At 36.7% G+C, this 25136-nt stretch overlaps 1 protein-coding gene across 1 annotated transcript in view; it reads right to left on the bottom strand.

The window, feature by feature from the left end:
* Positions 1–756: 756 nt before the first annotated feature.
* The window catches only part of BBS9 (Bardet-Biedl syndrome 9), a 73044-nt gene continuing 48664 nt past the window's right edge, over positions 757–25136 (bottom strand). The window contains exons 12-18 of the mRNA XM_015811729.1: positions 22793–22846; positions 18608–18704; positions 14146–14250; positions 13598–13738; positions 13400–13495; positions 1581–1753; positions 757–930 (exon numbers count right to left, since the gene is read on the bottom strand). Of these exons, the coding sequence (XP_015667215.1) occupies positions 757–930; positions 1581–1753; positions 13400–13495; positions 13598–13738; positions 14146–14250; positions 18608–18704; positions 22793–22846 (840 nt within the window). The remainder of the gene's footprint in view (positions 931–1580; positions 1754–13399; positions 13496–13597; positions 13739–14145; positions 14251–18607; positions 18705–22792; positions 22847–25136) is intronic.

The raw sequence follows: 25136 nt of genomic DNA, 5'->3' as shown, positions 1-25136 counted from the left end.
TACCTGCCTGAGCAGGGGGTTGGACTTGATGACCTCCAAGGTCCCTTCCAACTTTATTATTATTATTATTATTATTATTATTATTATTATTATTATTATTATTATTATTATTATTATTATTATTATTATTATTGTTGTATCAATGACTTATAGAACCTCCTTTATAAGAGAGTTATGCTGTGGAATCATGGTTGCTACCTTTATGACTTTACCGTGGAGTTTTTAGACAGAACCAAGCATGCTCTGTGAAAGATCAGATGGCTGTAGAATCTGCCTGATGGGACTCTTTTTTAAAGTAATGCATGGCTGAGATACAAAATCAAACTATATGTATTACAAGAGAATACCAGCCAGTTTGCTTTCAATTACTTCAGCTATAGCCTTTGAAACACCCAGGATGTAAACACATTTGTAAAAGGAGACTGCTAGTCTCAGATTATTTTGTTGTGAATGTTACAGCAGTTGAACTATTCCATCAGTTTACAATATATGTAAATGTTTACACAAGTTCTGAACAATAAAATATTTTCACATAAGTATTCCAGCTTGGAAAGAATGATGCACTGTCAAAGTTCATGAGACCTCTGAGTAGCAATCCTATATTAAAAGATCAAACAAAACCATTGCAGATCATCTGGAACATTGCAGGGAATAGTAGGTTAAACAAATTACTGTTCTATGATAAATATAACAAGGAAGTTATCTTTATATATATTTTAAACTGTGTTTGATGGAAAACATTAAAAATAGATAAGTTTATAAGCCAATGATACTGACCTGTCTGTATGTTCCTTCTAACAAGGTGTCCAGATGTTGAAGTGGAGCTGGAGTTTTATCTTTAAACCTTGTCAGTAAACGCCGTTCAATAGCTCTAAACTGTATGGCTCTTTCAGCTAATAGTTGCTCATACTTCACAGCATTCAAACGAAGCTATAATTAAGAAAAGTTTTCAAAGAAAGAGTTAATGGTATTCTAGAACACAAAATATATGATGCTACATTTGCTGCAAAAGTCCAGTTATTGGTTTTCCATGGTCATTATGAAAGCAAATTTATACACTCATCATTATAAAGTAAATAAATGTCAGTTATTACTGAAACTAAAAATAATTAGTTCAACCCTGAACTACAAATATTCTCCTTCATTGGTACTAAAAATAATTTTTGAACCCAAGGTAATACACAATAATGTTATGGTTTTCATAACTAGCAGACTAAGAGGTACCATTCTAGTTTTCCTTGAATAATCATTACATTTTAAAATATTTAAAGTATTGTACAATATTTTTACAAAGAAGAAAGCTAAATATTAAAACTCGCTACATAAAAGTTTATACTTATTTTTTCAGAAGTAAGCAAGCATATTTGGGACTTATTCCCAAAAAAGTATTTAATAATAAAAAGTTTTCAATAATTAAAGTGCCATTTAGCAATTCAAAAAGTACTTTATAAAGTATTTTGGTATGCATTCTTGCTCTCAAATAAAAAGTCTGAAATCACTCTAATAAAAATTAGAAGTCATAACAACTAAAGAAAACATAAACATTGATAATCATAAGTCACATATATTTATGAGCATACCTCAAAATGGTGATCAATTATGTCAAAATAGTCTTGTAAAGGGATTGGACCAGAAAAAGTACAGACAAAATCTTTGTAATTTTGCCTCCTGAAATGTTGTTCAAGACGAAGAGTGAGTTCTTTTGTAATTAGCCAAATATCTTCTAATTGTTCACTTTGGATTCTGTAACGCTCTTCAAAATAAAAATAAATGCAAAAATTATTTGCTCTTCAGCTCTAAGTGGTATAAATCATCAAAGTAATGTTTTATTGATGCAATAAATACAATAAAACCTCTGAAAGCTGATGACCCAAGGGACTGAAGGAAAGTGGTCAACATATGGAGATGGTCGAAATACAGAACAACTGTACTGATATGTACATGTGACTCATTTTATTGTACAATTTTTATTTTAAAATGTCATAAACACACACAGGAAAATCATTCATGCAGTATGGTATCATATTAAGTCAATACATTTACATATGTATTGTTTTCTCATAGATTTTAGTCTGTTTTTTATTTTTTTTATGAAGTTAAGCAGAGAAAGTACTCCCAACGCTGGCTACTGTATGTCACTCAGCATACCTGGGCATTTTTCCATGGCAAACGATTTTAATTGCATTATTAAATGACTGACATCCTCTTCTTTCAGAATATCTGCAATTTCTGTGTCCTCCTCACTTAATTGTTCATTTAATTTTTCTGCTTCATCAGTTGCTTCCAGCACTTTTCTGCTAGGTTGTATCTCAGTCAATACTAATTAGAAAATTGCTTCTGGGTCACGTTCATTGCAGATTGCCACACTTTTATTTATTTATTTATTTATTTTATTTATTAAATTTATATACCGCCCTATCTCCCTTGCGGGACTCAGGGCGGTCAACAGGCAATACTAAAAACCACGAATAAATAAATAGTTTCTGTTTTAAAATCGAATTGAATAATAGGCCTGTTCTAAAAACACACCCATACAAAACCCCGCACTGAAACACAATCCAAACTACGCCAGGCCGGCCGCACGGAATAGATGGGCCTTCAGGGCTCGGCGAAAAAGGCAACAAAATTTTCAAAATCTACTCTCTCAAATTCCCCCATGGGAGGTAGGCTGTCTAGCTGGGATGCAACATCTTGCTCTTGAGTTGTAACAAATCCAGCTTTCTTGAAGCACTTCTGTATTGTTTCAGGCTCAATTTCATTCCAAGCAGAACTAATCCAGAGAACAGCATCCAGAGCAGTAATTGATGCAATGGATGATTTTACTTCTGCATACGGACCATAAGTTTACGTTTTAGCAATGACCTACTGCAGAAGCTGGGTTCAATAGTGCATTTTGAAAATTTTCATTATGTCTTGGTCGAGTGGTTGAATTTTGCATTTATGTTTGGAGGCAAAAATTTCAGTTTTGTATTTGTAAGATGATTCACTTGGGGAGGACTAGGAGAATTATCCACTACAAGGAGAATGCACCATTTCTTCTTCATTTCTCAGACAATACCTCTTTTCCATTCCTCAAATAGGGCACCAAATCTGTGCAGATTTGTTAGATTTCCAGGTGACAGGAAGTTCTTTGGGCTGCAGGTTCTTGAATAAGCATGGCTTTGCTGATTTTCCAATCACCAAAAGTTTTAGTTTCTCTCCAGTTAAGCTAGGAAGAGCAGAAGTATGAAACTTTTTTCAGAAAGCTTTCCACTCTTACATTTGTCATCCCTCATAACGAGGCTCCTGTCAGGCATTGCCTTGAAAAAGAGCCCATACTTGTCAGCGTTAAAAATGTCATCATCTTTGAAGCCACTGGTGAAGTCCAGAAACTTTTCAATGAATTCTTCAACAACTTCTACTGGAACTTTACCAGATTCACCACACAATACTTTCTGGGAGATTTTATGTTGCAGATTAAATTTCTCGAGCCAACCAGTTGATGCTTGGAAATCTGATACCCCAAGCTCCTTTGCAAACCTTTTAGCAATTCTCTGGATACTGGCCCAGAGATTCACGCATTAACGGCCCTCATTTGTTTGAACCAATATGTTATGCTTCACTGATTTCATCCAGCGAATTTTTTCTCCTTTTCCATTGTAAATTTCCACTTTCTTTACCATATCTTTCCAGGTACTCTTCTTTAGGTTTTTGAATATTGTTTAGTATTGTCTTGCTGACATCAAAATGTTCCACTATCTTTCTTTAGCTACTATTTTCTAGAAAACATAAAAGATCAACCTTCTCCTTCAATGTCAGCTCTTTCAGTTCTTTCCTTTTTGCCATCATGACTTAATTTGCATAAAAACCTGGTTCTTTCTCATATGACTGCTTCGTAATTGTACCTAAAATTGTACCTAAACATTGTTTGTTACACTTTAAAACTGTGTTTTTTTTCTTTCACAATGGTTACTAAATACAAATCGCATGCTGTTAATGGTGCTTTGCTTTGATGGTCGCCACAAGGTAAAACAAGTAAAATAACTCATATATGTTGTGTGTGTATTTGTTTCATTTTACCATTGGCTATTTTTTTATTGATCCTAAAAAAGGAAAAAAATTTGAAGTGGAAAAAAATTAAGTCTTTGTGCAATTTTTATTATGGAATGAATCCATAATTATTGTTAAATTGCCAAATCAGAGTCAAAATATTGTATTCTTTGATATTCTTCTTGAAATAAATTCATTGATACCAATTCTGCATTTCACCTCTTTTGCTCTTGGTGCAGAAGGGACTCAACTGGTCAAGTTTTAGGGAGTAAATTAATTCCATGGGTCAAAGTCCAGGTGGTCAAGATACAACTTAAAGAGGTGGTCAATATAGACAGGTTGGCTTTCTAGTGTGTACATATAGTATATGTCCGGTCTACGAAAATTAAATCTACTTAGGGAGGTGGTCAGGGTAGGAGGTGGTCAACAATTGAGGTTTTATTGCTTCACATTTCACTGAAATTCTAATTTATGACCATTTTGGGACATAAATGTATTAATAAAGTTTTATTCAGTTCACAGTTGTAATTAAAAACTTATTAAATCTTGAAATAATGGGCTACTGAACTCAATTGGGTACTGGATCAGAAGCATTAAAATATAAGTAATGTTTATAATCAATATGCACTGATCTTGCTGGGTCTGAGAGGGCCAAGTAAAGAGTGCAAATGTCTTGATTGGAAGGTGGCAGTACTATTGCCAACAATTTTGCATTTTATAATTCTAGAAACAACACCAACAGTCTGGAGTACTCCAGGAAAGAGGCAGAACAAAGTCTATTCCATATAGATTTCTTCATTATATAATAACTAGAAGAATACTATGTTTTACTTCTGTATGTTAATAGTTTTCAAATATAATCAAATGCAAGGAAAAAACTCAGTTCTTAAAATAATTGTTGTGATATCAATTCTTAAAATAATTCACTTTATTATATTATGTTACATGCCACAGCTGTAGTCAGAGTTATACCTTCCTTCTTTGTCTAATAACCTAATACTACCAACACTAATCAATCTAGCATTTCTAGATAACAATTAGACTATTTATTCCATCACATTCTCCCACAATTAGCTTACTTTATTCAAAACAATATCTTTTCAAGTTAATTTTAAACACTGATATAAAATTTAGATTCATAATTGAGATTAAAAATTTCTGCCTTGTGCTATACTAGTAAACGTTTTGTAATTACTGTGTCGTGGTTACATATAATTCCTTAATGAAAACAAACCATAAAAAGAATTAGCCATAGAATATTATGATTTCAATATTAAAGAAATGTAGCATTCACTCAATACTTCTGAAAGTACAGTAGAAAAATAAGAAAGAATAAGAAAGAAAAATAAGAATAAGGGAGGATTTTTTAATGTTCTACTTGTAAAACCTTTAGCCATTCAAGAAAAAAAATAGCAAAAGCTATAGAACATTACTTCCTAAACAATTTCATAAATCAGTATTCTAAGATTACATTTCTACTGAAATAATTGCCAGAAAGTAAATTTCATTGATAGGACAATGACAAATTCTTTTCAACATATAAAGGAAAAAATGTTTTATTTAAAAAAACATGTCTTTTACAAACAACCCATCTGTTAATGATAACAAGCAATCCTAATTTTATTACTTCTAAAAATAATTCTAGCATAATGATGGCACATTTTTAACATGATTTTTGAAATACTAGTTATTTAAATTGAACATGGAGCAAATGTAAGTTTTAATACTTAATATAACTATTGATCTATTTTATTTGTACGTTTTTAAGTTGAATATATTTTAGAAAATATATATAATATACACATGAAGGTTCATATGTATATTATATACAGCAGGGGTTCCCAACCAGGGATACTTGCACCCCCTGGGGGTGCGAGATGATATTCCAGGGGTGCGAAAACTTGGGTTTTCAAAATTATAGTGTATATGCATAATTCATTGCCATTATTTCAAACTTTTGTAAGGGCTGCGAGAATATATCAGAAGTGTTCTAGGGATGCGGAGTATAGAAAAGGTTAGGAACCACTGATATACAGTGAGGGAAAAAATTATTTGATCCCCTGCTGGTTTTGTACATTTGCCCACTGACAAAGAAATAATCAGTCTATAATTTTAATGGTAGGTTTATTTTAACAGTGAGAGACAGAAAAACAGTGAGACAGAAAAACAACAAAAACCCAGAAGAACGCATTTCAAAAAAGTTATAAATTGGTTTGCATTTTAATGAGTGAAATAAATATTTGATTCCCTATCAATCAGCAAGATTTCTGACTCCCAGGTGTCTTTTATACAGGTAACAAGCTGAGATTGGGAGCACTCTCTTAAAGGGAGTGTTCCTAATCCCAGCTTGTTACCTGTATAAAAGACACCTGTCCACAAAAGCAATCAATCAATCAGATTCCAAACTCTCCACCATGGCCAAGACCAAAGAGTTGTCCAAGGATGTCAGGGACAAGATTGTAGACATACACAAGGCTAGAATGGGCTACAAGACCATTGCCAAGCAGCTTGGTGAGAAGGTGACAACAGTGGTGTGATTATTCACAAATGGAAGAAACACAAAACAACTGTCAATCTCCCTTGGTCTGGGGCTCCATGCGAGATCTCACCTCGTGGAGTTTCAATGATCATGAGAACAGTGAGAAATCAGCCCAGAACTACAAGGGAGAAAGGTTTGAGACCCCTGCGATATACAATATATACAGGGAAAGTATCTTTCCATGTACTGTATACTGCTACCAACAGCCCTAGAATTCACAGATTAGGTCCCACTGAAGTACTAATTAAGGCCCAAGTTACTTAAGTTTCTAAATCACCAAGTCAGGTAGCTGCTGACACACAGGTAAAATAGGCAGCCATTAAAAATAGTAGCTATTGTTTCACATAGAAAATGATTAAACAAGAAGGAATAATAATACATAACATTATTTCTCAGAAATATGTATCTTCTCTCTCTCCCATATTTAGGCTGACAGGGTGTTCAAAAAAAAGCACTCATCCTCTTCCCCTGTCTCTTGTAGCTAACAAAGCGAGAAAGAACCTGTGGCCTAGGGGCTAATGCTTCTGCTTAACATGCAGACAGCCCAGGTTCGAATCTCGGAAGGGTATGTCTGACTGATGAAAACCAAATAAGGTTAGAAATAGCTATCTCAGTACTCCCTTAATTCTTTGTTAGCAATCCAAANATATATATATATATATATATATATATATATATATATATATATACATATACACATATATATATATATATCTCCAAATTTCTTTTTTCTGACAAAGAGTTAAAGAATTAAATTGAGAGACTAAGATGGCCATTTCGAGCTCGTTCTGCTTTCAGTTAGCCACACCCTTTATGGGATTCGAACCTGGGCAGTTTACATACTAGGCAGTGATTTAACCACCAAGCCACAGGCTTTCCTCCCCTCTTTACCAGCCGAGTCAAGGGAGTATATACAGGAAGTTTTTCAGACAAACCGGTCTGATTGATTATACCTTGACATTTTAACTGCTATACTGCAGTTTTACTTTTTACAATATCTTTTGCCTTGCAGCCCCCAACTAGGGGCATTAAGCAGGCTCAAGTCGCAACTGCAAAACATTTTAAAAAAAAGAAATTTGGATTTAAAATGTTTCGCAGTTGCGACTTGAGCCTGTATACACACACACACACATATACATACATACATACATACATACATACATACATACATACATACATATATATATACATACATATACATACATACATACATACATACATACATACATACATACGACAAAGATGTAAAGCAGTATGGGGATTTACTTCCAGGTTAATGTAAACAGAATTACAACTTACGGGTTATATAGTGGAGCAGAATCAAAATCACAGACTGCAATATCTTAGTCTATTTGTCTATCAGATATACCGTGGGAAAGCTTATACTAAGACTGCTTGCATCATATTAGATTTGGAAATAAATAAATCAGACTGGAGAAAAGAATGATTGGTGGGAAGCAAAACTTATTCTGAGAGGGGACATTAAACACTCTGCCAAAATTAAAGGTTTACAGCATACTTTAGCTAGCAAAAGCATTTGATGGGATAACACAACACTTCCTTTCTTTCCATTAATGAATCAACAAAGATTTACATGTGCTAAAATCTAATTCAGACATGTACATCATTTAAATTTCCAGCTCTGTAAAACAAATAATTAGCACTAAATTTACATCACTTGCACAAGTATAATATTTTATATTTATTAATGTTTTAAAATCTTAAGCATTCTCAACATTTTGATATATAATATTCTTATTTTGTTTTAAAAATATAAACTTATTTAAAAGGATAATGCAAAAAAAAAATGATCACACAATTAAACACAGACAGAAATGTAATTTACAAAAGTAAATTAACTGGTACTGTGAGAATCCATACCTAACTTCTTCCCCAGATGTTTCTCCTTAGAGGATTTAAATTGAACATTACTAAGTTTTCTTCCTATCAAAGGCTATAATGAAAACCTCATGTCACCAAAATCTAGAACGTTGTTCACAGCATCTCTAAAATCCATATAAATAGAATAGACAATAGTTGAATAATTGTATTTCCAAATCTTTCATGGAACTGAATGTCTCAAATTTTTAAAAGGACAGTGGAAAATGCTGTGTACATGAAGAATGGTTAAAAATAAGGAACTTAGCATTACAAAGCACAACTTAAAATGTTGAGAAGGAAAATACTGCCAACTAGATTGCATGCTCAGTTGATAATACTTATTAAACAGCAATTAGCATTATGTGGCAAACTACTGTATTTACAAATTGTTTTAGTAGCCACATGACCACAGAAACATCTTTAGACAGCGCTGGCTTAACAGCCTCAAAATGGAGATAAGCAGGGCTCCTTATAGTCAGTAATGGCTAGCAGAATAAAATCTGCAGGGACTCTTTTATCTTTCCTTTACCCATCTTACATCAAATTCTGGGCAGCTCCTAACCAATAATTAAAATAACATTATTGTATCATGAATGCATACTTATATCTATTAAAAGCACAAACATTTAAACCACGTACCACTGTTAAATTTTAATGAGTAAGTCCACTAATAAGTTTTCTTGTCAATCTCACCCTATCCCAGTGCCTGTCTTAAATGCTTTTCAGAAGGCTGGTGGATGGGGCCTGCCAAACGTTAGAGAGAGGGGTGTTCCGTAGGGTAGGGCTGCTATGGAAAACACACATTTCTAGATCCCATAAGATGGCAATGTTTAAGGGAAGGGACTAGTAATATGCCCATCCTATCTGATCTGACAGTAGGCTATAAGTCCTTGGGGAGATACAGTATCACAAATAACTTGGTCCTGTGTCATATAGGGCTTTCAAGGTAATAACCAGTACCTTGAATTGCATCTGGAAAGAAACCAGGAGCCAGTAAAAGTCACACAACAGAGATGTTACATAGATAAATCTAAATACATCCATCACTGTGCATGCCACTGCATTTGGAGTTGTAGATTCCAGGTGATCTTCAAGGACAGCCCCAGGTAGACCATGTTGCAGTAATCCAAAAGGGAAGTGACAATGCATGAGTGACAGTGAGCAAGGCCTCCCAATTTAGGAAGGGATGGAAACTGCAGACAATCTGTGCAAAGGCCCTTGTATCATGGCTGCCACCTGCTTCTTAAGCAGAAGCCATGAGTCTAGGAGGACATGCAAATTTCACCCAGCCTGGAGGAGTGCCACAAACACTTTATCCAGATTCAAAGATGAAATATCATCTGAAGCAGGAGGGATAGCCACAAACCCAAAACCAATCTGTCTTCCCAGGATTGAGTCAAAGCCATCTCCTCTCCATCTGAACCCTTACAATTTCCACATGACGAGCACCACCACAAGATCACCTGTCTGGCTAGGAGTAGAAATATATAATATTTGTATACTGATAGATGTTAAAAGGAGCGGCAAAAAGCTTGAGCCCTCCCATATTGCAGGGGGTAGGTTTGACCCTCTTCTTGCACCAACACAGACTGAAATCGGCCACAGAGCAACAAGAAGAACCATAATAACACAGTGTCTCTCACTTCCAACTCTCAAAGCCAGTCCAGAAAAATATCATGGTGGATGGTACTGAAAGCCTGTAAGAGGTCCAAGAAAGCCAGGGTGATTGTACCATCTCTTTCCTGAGCCATCCAAAGGTCATAGACAAGTATGACCAAAGAGAGATTAGTCATTGCTTGGACCTAACAAGAAGCTATTTTTGGGATGCCAACCAACCAACCACCATGGATCCAGAATTCAGGTGGCTGAGTCTACAGCCAAAGGACTCTGTACACTTTCTCAAGAGCAACTATTTTGAACTTCAAATAACAAGGTTCAAACCCCAGATAACAAGACTCAAATGCATCTCTCTCTTCCAAAGGATCTATGCAGTAGACTGAGTAGATTGATCAACTCAATCATTGAGCAACGTTTTCTGATAGATGCCAAGAATATTCCTCATAGTGACCCTGCAAGGACTCCCCAGCTTCTCCTTAATCAGGAAGGATCTGGTCGCCCAAAACAAGGCCACTGATCAACTACTTACAGATGCAATGAGGGTAGAAAAGTAATTATGCTTTGTTACTCTTATCGCCATAAGGTAAGTTCCAATATGGACACTTATATATTCTTGGTCAGCCTCACTTTTTGTTTTTGTCTAGTGGCACTCTAGGTCAGGGCTTTTCAACCAGTGGTACGGGTACCACCTGTGGTTCATTGGCACCTGGCAGGTGGTATGCGACCATCCTAGAAAAGTAGCGGGGGAGGGGAATGAGCTGAACCAGTGGCAGCACCGCACAAGCCTGACCAAGAGATGGCTGGAGCTGCACAGCTGTCAGGGCTCAGTGGAAGCGCCAGGATCTGTGTCGCTTTCCAGCTGATCGGGCCTTCTTCGGGGCTGTCAGGGCTCAGTGGTAGCGCCAGGATCAGTGCCAGGCTCCGGCTGGAGCTTGGCGCTGATCCTGGTGCTTCTGCTGAGCCCTGAAGAAGCACCAATCAGCTGAAAAGCAGCACTGATCCTGGTGCTTTTGCTGATCCCAGAAGAAGCGCCAATCAGCTGGAATGTTGCAGCATCTCCAGGGTCTTGTGATTTACATTCAGATGCTTGGCAACTGATTCATATTTATGACGGTCAGTGTCCCAGGGTCATGTGAAGTGACCAAAACCTGCTGCAATCACCCAGCAGACGGGGGAAATAAAAACCAAACACCCCCCACCCTACCCCTACTGCCAATTCTCAACAGAAATGCTCACAATAATGAAAACCTCGGACAGGAGGAAGAGGAGGGCGGGCAGGCAGGTGTCTTGCTCGGCTGTGGCTTGGGGGGCGCTTTTTTCAGTGCCATTGTAACTTCGAACAGTCACTAAGCGAACTGTTGTAAGTTGAGGACTACCTGTACTTTATCACTTTTTTCCTTTTTTTTTTTTTGGGTCATCAAGTTTTTGACACCTTGCTAGGCGACTGGTGGTACTCGGATGTTGCCATATCTTAAAAGTGGTAGAATGGGTGAAAAGATTGAAAAGCCCTGCTCTAGGTGTCTCTTATGAGTGTTACATTAATCAGACATATTTTTAACATTGTTTCATTTTCTGTATACAGTGAAATTACTTTTTCCCTAACTAGATTTCTTATGCATGTGGTTATCATGATAGTCATAGAGGTATAATGCAACATGGTATTATGAATTTTACTAGCATTGTCCATTAGATTGGACTCAATAAATTAACCCATCTTAAAATCTTGTCCTAGGATGGAGGATTCTTTGCCAACTTTAATGCAATGGAGTACATGCAACTTTGGTTGTTGTGTTGGATTGTTGTTGTTTCCTTTTTATATAAGGTACTAGAGAAGATGGCCAGTTTGACCTGATAGTAGTAATACCAGCTATTGTAGAATAGAAGTAGAAGACAGGATGCAACAAGTAGAATAACTGAGAATACGATAGTAAATGCGTAAATAGATAGAAAGGAAATGGGTTTTGACATGAAAATGTTGAAACAATTTTGGTTGCAAGAGATGTTGGCATATTCCAGATCTTTGGTGCAAATTGACTATGATGGTACACATTGAATAGTGGCTTTTTTTTACATAAACCAAATTCTTAGACAAAAATAAATAAATCACATTAGTAAATAAATTGAGGTACATATATATTTTTCCACATGCATAGGAACATTGTTAATATGATTATTAAACATGCTGGCCTTTTTTCACCATGAATATTATCACAGTTCCATCTAATGAAATACCATAATTTATGAATACTGAGTGGGATTCAGAATTCAAGCATTGGTCTTTTTTCATGCAAAAGTATGCTTTACATAAGAACTAATGATTTTTATTGTTCTAGTCTTACATGGATTTGTTATAGCAGGGCTTTTCAACCAGTGGTACGGGTACCACCTGTGGTACATTGGCACCTGGCAGGTGGTATGCGACCATCCTAGAAAGGTGGTAGAGGGGGAGGGGAATGAGCTGAACCAGTGGCAGCACCGCACAAGCCTGACCAAGAGATGGCTGGAGCTGCACAGCTGTCAGGGCTCAGCGGAAGCACCAGGATCAGTGTCGCTTTCCAGCTGATCGGCGCTTCTTCGGGGCTGTCAGGGCTCAGTGGTAGTGCCAGGATCAGTGCCAGGCTCCGGCTGGAGCTTGGCGCTGATCCTGGTGCTTCTGCTGAGCCCTGAAGAAGCACCAATCAGCTGGAAAGCAGCACTGATCCTGGCACTTCTGCTGAGCCCTGAAGAAGCGCCAATCAGCTGGAATGTTGCAGCCTCTCCAGGGTCTTGTGATTTACATTCAGATGCTTGGCAACTGATTCATATTTATGACGGTCACAGTGTCCCAGGGTCATGTGAAGTGACCAAAACCTGCTGCAACCACCCAGCAGATGGGGGGAATAAAAACCAAACATCCCCCACCCCACCCCCGCTGCCAATCCTCAACAGAAATGCTCACAACAATGAAAACCTCGGACAGGAGGAAGAGCGCCGCTGGTGGGCAGGCAGGTGTCTTGTTCGGCTGTGGATTGGGGGGCACTTTTTTCAGTACCATTGTAACTTCGAACAGTCACTAAGCGAATTGTTGTAAGTCAAGGACTACCTGTACTTTATCACTTTTTTCCTTTTTTTTTTTTTGGTCATCAAGTTTTTGACACCTTGCTAGGCAACTGGTGATACTCGGATGTTGCCATATCCTAAAAGTGGTACAATGGGTGAAAAGGTTGAAAAGCCCTGTGTTATAGCATACATTAATCACACCAAATTTTAAAATTAACCAAATCTAGATTTTAGGAATAGTTCTTGTATAATCCAATCCCAACTCTGAATTACTTCAATTAATCAGATACTCACGAGATGTTTTCGAAGCAAGTAAAGTGACTCTGGAGCCAGCTAATAATTGAAATCCTAACACATTAAGTTGATCTTCATCAATTTGATCAGCAAAGTCTACATGAAAAAGAAGAAACACAGTTTGCATCATTTCTTCCAAACTTCCTTCTTTATTGCAGGCATTTTCTTATTAAAAAGGCTTATTGTTTGAATTTTTACCTGAAAAAAGAGTAATAAGGCTGACTGTAGGTTTGTTGGTATCAATAGTTAACTTCTGGTTTGCTGTTTTTGAAGGCTGAGCAGGAAAACAAACGAGCCGCAAAGGTAATCGGAATTTGCATTCGACAACCCTTGGTGCACCTGAAATAAATCATTCATATATAAAATACCCCAATTTTAGGGACAGGCAATAATGCATCTCTAAGCCTGATCTTTGGTATCACTTTTGATTTTTTTAATGTTTAATTTATAAGGGAAAGAGAAAATTATACTGCAACACTGCATTTTCAGTAATGTTCTAACACCTACATAAGATATATACAGTAGCTGTTTTGACATCATAAAAAGATAACATGGTGCCCGTCCCCACAGAAAGAAAGACCAAGGTAAAATTGAGATGGTACATTATACTTCAATGTTTTATTTTATAAAATAACTAACAATTGTTTCTACAAAGACATTAAGACATAAAATGTTATATAAAGAATTATTTTCAAATAAACTACTATAATTATTTTATCATTTATTTATATTCTTTAATAATTTACCTGTTGCAGTATTGTATGATGCTATAACACTACCTTCCAAATCTGCTGGTAGATAGTTCCCTTTTAGAAAAGCAGAAAGTACAACTCTTTTAGATACAGAAGATTCTGTGAACACAAACAAAACAATGAAAAGGTAAATTGGAAAAAGAGACTGAGAAATTTGTCTATGAAATTATAACAAAGAAACATTAGTTCAGTCGCAACTCATTACTCATTCATTCTTTATCCTATACTGAAAAAGACTTGTAATGCTATTTACATGTCTTTTTCATATAAAAAAGCAGTGTATAATAAAAGAAAACCTGAAATTACTGAAATTTGTCAAATATTTCATTCAAAATCATAATTAGTCCAATAGATCAGGGCTTTTCAATCTTTTCACCCATTGTACCACTTTTAAGATATGGCAACATCCGAGTACCACCAGTCGCCTAGCAAGGTGTCAAAAACTTGATGACCCCCCCCAAAAAAAGGAAAAAAGTGATAAAGTACAGGTAGTCCTCGACTTACAACAGTTCGCTTAGTGACTGTTCGAAGTTACAATGGCACTGAAAAAAGTGCCCCCCAAGCCACAGCCGAGCAAGACACCTGCCTGCCCGCCCTCCTCTTCCTCCTGTCCGAGGTTTTCATTATTGTGAGCATTTCTGTTGAGAATTGGCAGTGGGGGTAGGGTGGGGGGTGTTTGGTTTTTATTCCCCCCATCTGCTGGGTGGTTGCAGCAGGTTTTGGTCACTTCACATAACCCTGGGACACTGTGACCGTCATAAATATGAATCAGTTGCCAAGCATCTGAATGTAAATCACAAGACCCTGGAGATGCTGCAACATTCCAGCTGATTGGCGCTTCTTCTGGGCTCAGCAGAAGCACCAGGATCAGTGCTGCTTTTCAGCTGATTGGTGCTTCTTCAGGGCTCAGCAGAAGCACCAGGATCAGCGCCAAGCTCCAGCCGGAGCCTGGCACTGATCCTGGCGCTACCACTGAGCCCTGACAGCCCCGAAGAAGGCCCGATCAGCTGGAAAGCGACACTGATCCTGGTGCTTCCGCTGAGCCCTGACAGCCCTGCAGCTTCAGCCATCTCTCGCTCAGGCTTGTGCAGTGCTGCCACTGGTTCAGCTCATTCCCCTCCCCCGCTACTTTTCTAGGATGGTCGCATACCACCTGCCAGGTGCCAATGTACCACAGGTGGTACCCGTACCACTGGTTGAAAAGCCCTGCCAGAGATCATCTATTCAACAGCAAAATGTCCCAGTATTAATTGGAATTAATTATGTAGCATTGTAAACTACTATTTTTTTTACTTTACATGCAGTAGAATTATTTACTAAACTATGAGACACCAAAACAACAACAACTTTAAGGAATACAGAGCTTTGAAGCTATCTCACTGCCTTGGATTAACTGTAATAGCGAAGGTTTCTGCAGCTGTGGTGCAATGCAAGAGGATCTTTTGCCTGGCAGGAACCAGTCCCTTCATAGCCTTATACTTTGGATTAGACCCAGCTAGAGACATGCCAGGCAGGATCCCAGAAGCTCCAAACTAAAAAGAATGTCTTTCTCCAAATAGGGTTTAATTAATCATCCTCATCCCTCCAAAAACAGGTTGAAATCATTGAAAGTTAGCAAATTTTATAAAACATTTTATGAAATTAAAATCATCATAAAAAGGTATATAACATAATACAAAATCACATAAACATTTTTCTGTGCTGATGTTTGAGTGGGCTATACAGTTCAAATTGGGCTATTTTCAAGGCAGATACATCTTTGAATGTATGCCACATTTTCCAATGAAAACAATATATTAGAATCTCTATCACTGTTGGACACATTGAAGAATCTGATCTAAGGAAGTATCTCTGAAAGCATAACCCAATTGGTTATAGATTGTCATTAAATAATTAAAGTTTTCTGGTTAACAGAAAAATGGACAAGTTATTACAAATCTCTCCAGTTGTTAAGGATAGTTCTCCCTATAAGAAATCTCACTTTCTATCATGTGGGGGGGGGGAATTATTGTGTTGCTCCAAAGCAATGCAACACACACTGAGAAGCCGCATTTGGTCCCACTCTCTGTGTTTAGAAAATCTATGAAGATGCATCACTTTCACCACACTTTTAATTTTAGAATTAATTTTAGTCATGTTTCTATTTATAATTTAGTTTTATTTTTAATCTAATTTGTTACATTTTAGACGTAATAGTACATATTTTGTAGGCAATATATTATATATAATATATTATATTATTTCAATACAGTGCACGTATGTAGTGTTGACTAAAGATTCACGGTATATTGTACTATAACCATTAAAGATACAGCTAGTCCTTGACTTATGACCATAAATGAGATCTGAATCTCAGTTGTTTTATTTTTTATATATTTAATTAAATTTGTTTTCCACCCATTCTCCTGCAAGGCGACTCATTGAGCAAAATGACTGTCAAACCACATGACTGAATCACTCAACAACCAAAATCCTAGCACTCCTGGTTGCAATCATTAAGTGATCTTCCTGGATACAGCAAAAGAACTATCTGCTGGAGAATTTTAACTCTGTGCAGAGCTGAAATATTCCTAGTATACAGTCCTTCTGCTCTCAAATGTTCCTGGAGCCCACCAAAGGATTTGAGCTCCCCTTTGCCTTCAACTTTCCCTGCCAGCTTCGAACTTTCAGGGGAAGCTGGCAGAGAAGGTTGCATATGGCAATTGAAAGCCATGAAGTGTTTGGCAAAACTAGCTGTAAATACAAGCTAATTGCCAAACACCAAAATGAAGTTACCTGACTGGGGGAGACAGGAAGGGCAGCACAGGCCATAAAGCACCTTTTCTAAGGCTGTTTAGCAACTCTGAACCATTGTTAAATAATTAGTCGTAAGTCAAGATCTATCTGGAGAAAAAAGAAAAGATGCTATATCAATGTTAACTATGATTTAAATTGTTATTTTTAATATACATTTAGCTTTTATACCAAAACCAAGTATAACATTAAGAAGCATCTGCAAATTACATCAAAATATTTTATTTTATTAATTTAGTATTTTTTTATCCCACCTTTATTACTTCTATAAGTAGCTAAAGGCAACAGACTTACATAAAATGCTTTCTGCTCCTATTTTCTCCACAACAACCCACTGAGTTGGGTTGGACTGAGAGAAGTGATTGGCTCAATCACTAACCAGCTTTCATGCATAAAATGAGACCAAAATTCATAGTCTCCTGGTTTGTAGGCTGGCATTTTATCCACTACACCAAACTGGCTCTATTTGTTATACAATAAAGTTTCTGCCCTTAAAATGAACTTAATACCCAGTCTCCACTACATTGTTATATACTACTGTTTGTGCATCTTGAAAAAAAAAGAAAAAAAGAAACTAGCAAAATAGGTAATAAAAAAGAAAAAAAAAGATATTTGGTTTCTAACTTTCTCCTTTTTGTGCTTCAGCTAATTTACAATGTTTATAAATATTTAGGCCCCCTTGGACACCAAATTGTAAATGTTTAAATTTGCCATGCTATACAATATATTTTATGTTTGGGAACCATTCTTGTTTAAATTTGGTTAAACTTCTGTTGTAAATATATACTGTTAATTTTGCCATTTCTCCATATTCTCCAAGTTCCCAATCTGATAAAATAATGTCAGAATTATATCTTTCTTCTAGTGCTGAGCAAAATTTATTCTCACAGCGACAAACACGTGTCTCAGTAAATTATGATATTTCTAGTTGATGTTTTCTTGGATTGTACCTAGTAAGAAAAGTTATGGTTTCATTTTAATTTTAATTTCTAAAACTATTAATTTCTAAAACATGGCTACTATGTATATCCTTTCAGTAATTTGAGGTTGTTTTACATGTCCCACATGTGGTAAAATGTTTCATGGCATTTCTAATATTTATTACTATATATTTATTTATCTTGAAAATTATGATGAATATCATCGGTAAAACATTTTGTACTAATTTTCTTTTAAGTTGTACCTTGGAGTATATTTTTAAATGTTTGTTTCTTGTCTTGAATACTCACTGGAGAAAAAGATTGTTATTGTCATATCAACTAAATTCAGTAGAAAGATGTGGCACAATGTAGACTAGTCTCTTTGTGGTGCACCCCGGGCAATATGACTTTGCCATGACTAAATAGTCTATACATTCTGGCTGTTGAACCTCACAAGGATCTCCCAGCAAGAAGCAGCAGCATGAATATAAAAATGATGGCTCTTTTCAGATGCATTAGTGCTGTATTCTGTTATGCCATATGAAAAAGTAAAAAGTAAAAAGATAGCAAAATGTAAAAATAATTCAGGAACCTCTATCTGCTTAAACCTATTTAATCTTCATTTGAGCTTTAAAAAAATATAGCAAATACACAAAAAATAGAAATAATTACACAAATCTATGTGAAGAGTTTAAACTATGTTTAATTCACCAAACAATCATAGAAAAAAATAAGCAATTTACCTAATTCTAAAATGAAGGAGTTTTGGGTCAATGCTAAAGGACATGGGACACATACTGTTAATTTTGTAAGTGTTGGTAGTCTGCTTTCAACTTCAATCTGTTGGATCAAAATATTTGAAAGGTATTTACAGATAATAATAAAACATTACTTAAATAAATTGTAATTATAAATATAAAACTGACATTTAGAACTTCAAAAATATTATTTCATCACTTTAGTAAATCAGTAGTTAATACTTCCACAGGAATTAACATATAAACAATGTTCACGCACACAAGCATAAAGAGAGAGAGAGAGAGAGAGAGAGAGACAGACAGACAGACAGACAGACAGAGATGCACACACATATAAAAAAATTCCCTTGTCATCCTGATGGGTAATCTGTAACTTCCCCAATCTCTGGTTGTCTTGGGGTTTGTGGGTTCTGAGCAATACACTCTTCTGGACAGAGAGCTCTGATATCATTCCTGGGATCTGTGGTAGCCACTCTCCCAGCCTAGGGTGTCATGGCCCCAAGTGCTCCAAATCACCACTGTCACCAATATATTTATATATTATAGTTTCTCCAGTTTCTCATAATCCTTCTTCCTGATGTTGCTGTCACTTAGCAACACTACATCTATCATCTAATTTCCTTTCACATTCCAGGTCATGGAATACGTATATGTGTGTGTATATAAGTGTCTGTGTGTGTGTGTATAAATGTGTATGTGTAGTGTGTGTATTTGTCTATGTATACACACAGAGAGAGATGTGTATGCATACACACATACACAAACGCAGTGCATTCAGAAAGTATTCAGACCCCCTTCACTTTTGTCAATTTTGTTATATCACAGCCTGATTCTAGTTGTTCAAAATTATATTTTTTCTCATTAATCTATACTCAGTACCCCATAATGACAAAGTGAAAACAGAATTTTAGAAATGTCTGCAAATTTATTAAAAAGAAAAAACTAAAATATCACATTGGCATAAATATTCAGACCTTTTGCAACAACACTTTAAATTTAGCTCAGGTGCCTCCCATTTCTCTTGATCATTGCAGACATATTTCTACACCTTGACTGGCATCAACCTGTGGTAAATTAAATTGATTCGACATGATTTGGAAAGGCACACACCTCTCTATAGAAGGCCTCGCAGCTGACAATGCACACTGTAGCAGAGCAAAAGCCATGAGGGCAAAGGAACTGCCTGCAGAGCTCAGAAACAGGATTATTGCAAGGCACAGATCTGGGGAAGGATACAATAAAATTTCCGCGGCATTGAAGGTTTCTAACAGCATAGTGGCCTCCATAATTCTCAAATGGAAGAAGTGTGGCACAACCAGGACTCTTCCAAGAGCTGGTTACCTGGTCAAACTGAGCAATCAGGGGAGAAGGGCCTTAGTAAGAGAGGTGACCAAGAACCCAATTATCATTCTGACTGAGCTCTGGGGATCCTGTGTGGAGATGAGACAGAGTTCCAGAAGGACAACCATCATTGCAACCCTCCACTGAGCTTTATGGCAGAGTGGTTAGATAAAAGCCTCTTCTCAATTCAAAACACATGAAAGCCCATTTGGAGTTTGCAAAAAAGCACTTGAAAGACTCTCAGACTGTGAGGAACAAGATTCTGTGGTCTGATAAAACCAAGAATAACATTCTAAATGTTATGTCGGGAGGAAACCAGGCACTTCTCATCACCTACCCAATGGCAACCCAATAGTGAAGCATGGTGGTGGCAGCATGGTTTTTCAGCAGCAAGGACTGGGAGACTGGTCAGGGTTGAGGGAAAGCTGAATGGAGCAAAGTACAGGGATATCCTCAATGAAAACCTGTTCCACAGCGCTCAAGACCTCTGACTGAACTGAAGGTTCACTTTCCAACATGACAACAATCCTAAGCACACAGCCAAGACAACACAGGAGTGGCTCAGGGACAACTCTGTGAATGTCCTAGAGTGGCTAAGCCAGAGCCCTGACTTGAACCCTATTGAACATCTCTGGAGAGGCCTGAAAATGGCTGTCCACCGACGATCACCATCCAACCTGACTGAGCTTGATAGGATTTGCAAGAAAGAATGGCAGAAAATCCCCCAATTCAAGTGTGCAAAGCTTGTTGTGTCACACCCTAAAGACTTGAGGCTGTAATTGCTGCCAAAGGCGCTTTAATAAAGTACTGAGTGAAGGGCCTGAATACTTATGCCAATGTGATATTTCTATTTTTTTAAAAATAAATTTACAGACATTTCTTAAATTCTGTTTTCACTTTGTCATTATGGGGTACTCAGTGTAGATTAATGAGAAAAAAATATACATAGACATACATACATACATACAGTACATAGATACAGGTATGCCTATATTTCAGCATAGGTTTACATTCTATCTAATATTTATTCAAATCCAGCATTTTGAAACCATAATTCTCCTGTTCTCTCCCCTCCCCCAGGCCCCTCAGTACACTTCTTCTTAACCAAGTCAGTCAATAAATCAAAGCAGGATCAGTTTCAAAGTTTAGGACACTATTGGACAAAATATCAAGTCTACTTCTTAATAATTCTCACCATTATATATTTCCTTTTTCACTACTTTCGGGCCAAATCCACACCATTGCATAGTGAATGCAGGTAGTCCTTGACCTATTATCATTTGTTTAATGGCAGAACAGATTTATAACAACCTTGGGAAGTTGCTTTACAGCCCTTAAATAATTTTTGCCTTCCAGAAAATATTGTGCGACTAGCCCCACAGTCATGTGATTTGATCTGGGTGCTTGGCAATCTGATCATACTAATGATCAGTTGCCAAGCATCCCACAATTACATGATCACCATTTCCAATCTTCTCTGCTGGCTTTTCCTGAAAGTCAATGGGGAAGCTGGCAAGAAAGGTTGCAAACGGTTGCTGCCTGCCTGAAGAATTCCCTCTCAGCAATGAGCCTGGCTGAAAGAGCTAACTCCTAAGGAGAGCTAAACTGCTTCGGTAGGATGCAAAAACAGAAAGGAACATCTTCCTGCCTCCACTGAAGTTGTTCCTTTCCATGCACAGAAAGCAGCAGAAATCTTTTGGCAGACATCTCCTTCAGCCAAGCAGAGAAAAAAGAAGCAGAATGGTATGGAAAGAGTATGGGAGCCTCAGAGATATGTGGGAAGCCCCAGGAGGCCCAGTGCATATGTGAGCTGAAAATCCTGCTTGGATTTTAATGGGAAGATTTTCAGCTGAGCAAAATTGAAGATCTGCCACATAACTCTTAGGCATCCTAAGCTCCACACCTGGGACTTCATCTGCTTAACAACCTGCAAGATCACTTAACAACCATAACCAAGAGTGGTGGAAATACAGTCATTGAGTAAAGCAATTATAAGAGTGTCTTAATGACTGTTTCACTGAATGACCAAGATTCCAGTTCCAACTGTGGTCATAAGTTTAGGATTTTTTGTACAAGGTCACAGAAAGTAAACACCAGACAGAAATTAATAGAAATTAAAAGGCCATAATCCCTTTTATCACTGCTAGTGTTTATTCTCTTTACCATTGCTAACATATTCACAGGGCAACAGCAAGGAAAAACAGGAGCACATTAAGGAACTTCTTATGGATGTAGGCCACTGCAAATCCCTAACTATGACTCAAGGAAAGATGACATATTTTTAAACAGAAATGCTGACTTAAGATCATTAATAATTCTATGATTAAATTTACAAAATATCTGAATGGTATCATCATTGCTCTTACCTTACTTCTAAACCAGAGTTCCCCAATGTTTCTGGCTTTGTGGACTGATGAGGGGAGGAGAGAGTTCTGCGCAAGCAGCAGGCAAGCACCCATGCACACAGGCAGCTCCATTTGCAAGAGCAGTGGGCATGCATGTATGCTGCTCGCATAAATGGAACATGCGGGCACAAGCATGTGGGCAGAAGTGGGGTTGCGCAGACAAGCTCACCTGCCACTTTCATGGGCTGGTTCCAAACAGCTCAAGGCCCAGTAGTGGGTTGCGCCCCGCAGATTGGGGACTGCTGTTCTAAACAACAGTGTTTATATCTAATGTTTATTTTCCAGAGTATAATATAAGCAATTTAAATCACTCAAATGTTTCTGTAAATTTTTAGAATCATTCCTGTATACCAATCTGCGACACTATGTCTATATTACATAATTTATGCAATGGTTTAGATAACTTTATTAAACGTGCTAATACCTTTATCATCACAGAAGGAATCACCTCTGCTTTAATTTCACTGTCAATAGCTTGCTGTAAGCAAAACATAATGAACTCATTAGTAGTCAGGAAAAATTATTCTATTAGATGACTACATTTGAAATAATGAAACAAGACAGGATTAAGTTAAATAAAACTTTCAAAACTTAAAAAGCAAAAATATGACAGTTAATTTCTAAAATATACCGACACATTTCTTTTTAATGCTAGATTTGTCTCATAGCCAAGCCAAAACTAAATGTAATTGATGGCCAATTTAATATTTCAAAATAGTACTTTTTATAAATTAACTTTTGAAATATTATATAAAAAAGTAAAATAAAGTAATTAAAATGTATAATTTTGAATATATTTCAAATCTAGTTTAGTCATTTTAGCATACGAATTAGGATGAAAGAGCCAGTAATTCATTTCAAACACCACTGCAGCCCTTCATTATGAAAGTGTATTTTATATTTTGGATAGACATCTGAATTAACTAATTATAATTCCACACATTTATCATTAGAAAGTGTTGTTTTTATGATCAAGGATTCAAGATATAAAGCCAAGTGCTGACTGAATAGAAAACAAAAATAACCTAGCATCTCTAAACCTGAGTTTGTCTTTTGCAAATTCTACACTGTAGTCAGTATAAACTATAGTTTTGCCTAACATCTGAATTGGGACAGTCTTTAAAGACAGCAGAAAGAACAGCTGATAGATTAACAGGCAATTTATAGCTTTTGGTGGAAACTTGAATTTAGATAGGGTTTCTAAAGCAGGGAGCAGCTGCCACTGAATTAAACTATATTGTATAAATCTTGATTATAGTTTATTATTCGAAGTCATTTTCTTCTGGTTAGATTGTAGCCGTAGTTGAAAACTCTGCCAGCCATATCAAAATAGTATAGGCATAAGCAAACTAGGTTCTAATCATTCTCCCACATTAGAGCATTTATGAACTTTATATCAGAACTTTATATTTTAGTTTGATGCATCTACTGTGGTGCTTAAAAATTTGGGAACCCTTTTGAATTCTCAATATTTCTGCACAAATATGACCTAAAACATGATCTTTTCTAATTCTAGTCCTAAAACTAAAGAAAACCCAATTAAACAAATAAATAAAAAACAATATACTTGCTCATTTATTTATTGAGGGAAATGATTCAAAAGAACGTATTTGCAAAAGTGTATGCTCTTGCCAGTTATCAGACACCCTGCAGGTATAGTGAGCTAGCCAAAAAAGATCATAGAATCAGCCAATGAGAAGACCTGGAGGGTTTCACCGCAAATCTAACACCCATAGACTATACATCAGAAGGAAAGATGGTGGTCAGGATCTGGTGAATGTCAAAGCCACTGCCATGGATGCCAGGTACTGACCAATCAATCCGATATCATGGTAGTAGACAAAGACCAGAAAACAACAGTGATGATAGATGTAATGATGCCAAATGATAGCAACATCAGGAAGAAGGAGTATGAGAAACTGGATGAGATGAGATGAGATGAGATAAGATGATAAGATAATATGGAGTCACTTTCCTGCCTTAGGAGTTACTGTCCCAAGTGTTCCTACTGTCCTGAGTGCTCTCCAGTGTTAAACATACTGACACTTTTGTTGGTATAATGCAGAATTCATAGCTCCATCTATTACGGTAAGCTGTTGTGGTCAGAAGCAACAAAGCAAGCCCAAAATGTGGTATTGCCATCATCATGTTTCACAGATGGAATAAAGTTCTAATGCGGGAATGCAGTGTTTGTCTTTTGCTAAACATGCTGCTTTTCATTCAAGCCAAAAAGATTGGATCATTCATAGACCTTTCTTCCAATAGCCTTCTGGCTTATCTAACTGGTCTTCTGCAAACTGTAGATGGGTAGCAATGTTCTTTTTGAAGAGTAGTGGCCTTCTCCTTGCAATCCTGCCATACACATTATTGTTCAGTGTTCTCCTAAATGCTCATGGACACTGACATCCATGAATGCAAGAGAGGCCTTTAGACATTACCTTAGCTTCTTTGAGATTCCCCAGAATATCACATGCCTTTCTCTTGGTATGGTCTTGTTGAGTATATAAGGTACTGAATTGCCTCCATTTGTACAAAATCTCCCTTACAGTGGACTGGTGGAGTCCAAATTCTTTGGAAATAATTTTGCAAGATTTCCAGCCTGGTATGTATCAATAACTTCTTTTCAGTCATCCTCAGAAATCTTTCTCCAATCTATGACACATTTCCATATAACTGTATTGGGAAGATCATACTTTGATGCTGAATATTCAGAATTCTGTTCTTTAAGGCAAGATCTCCCACACTCACACCTGATTATCATCATCATT

The sequence above is a fragment of the Protobothrops mucrosquamatus genome, unplaced genomic scaffold (genome assembly GCF_001527695.2).
Source record: "Protobothrops mucrosquamatus isolate PMUCROS unplaced genomic scaffold, P.Mucros_1.0 scaffold48, whole genome shotgun sequence".
NCBI classification, from domain to species: Eukaryota; Metazoa; Chordata; class Lepidosauria; order Squamata; family Viperidae; genus Protobothrops; species Protobothrops mucrosquamatus.
Note: the sequence above shows the minus strand (reverse complement) of the source record. Positions and strands in the feature narration are given on the sequence as shown.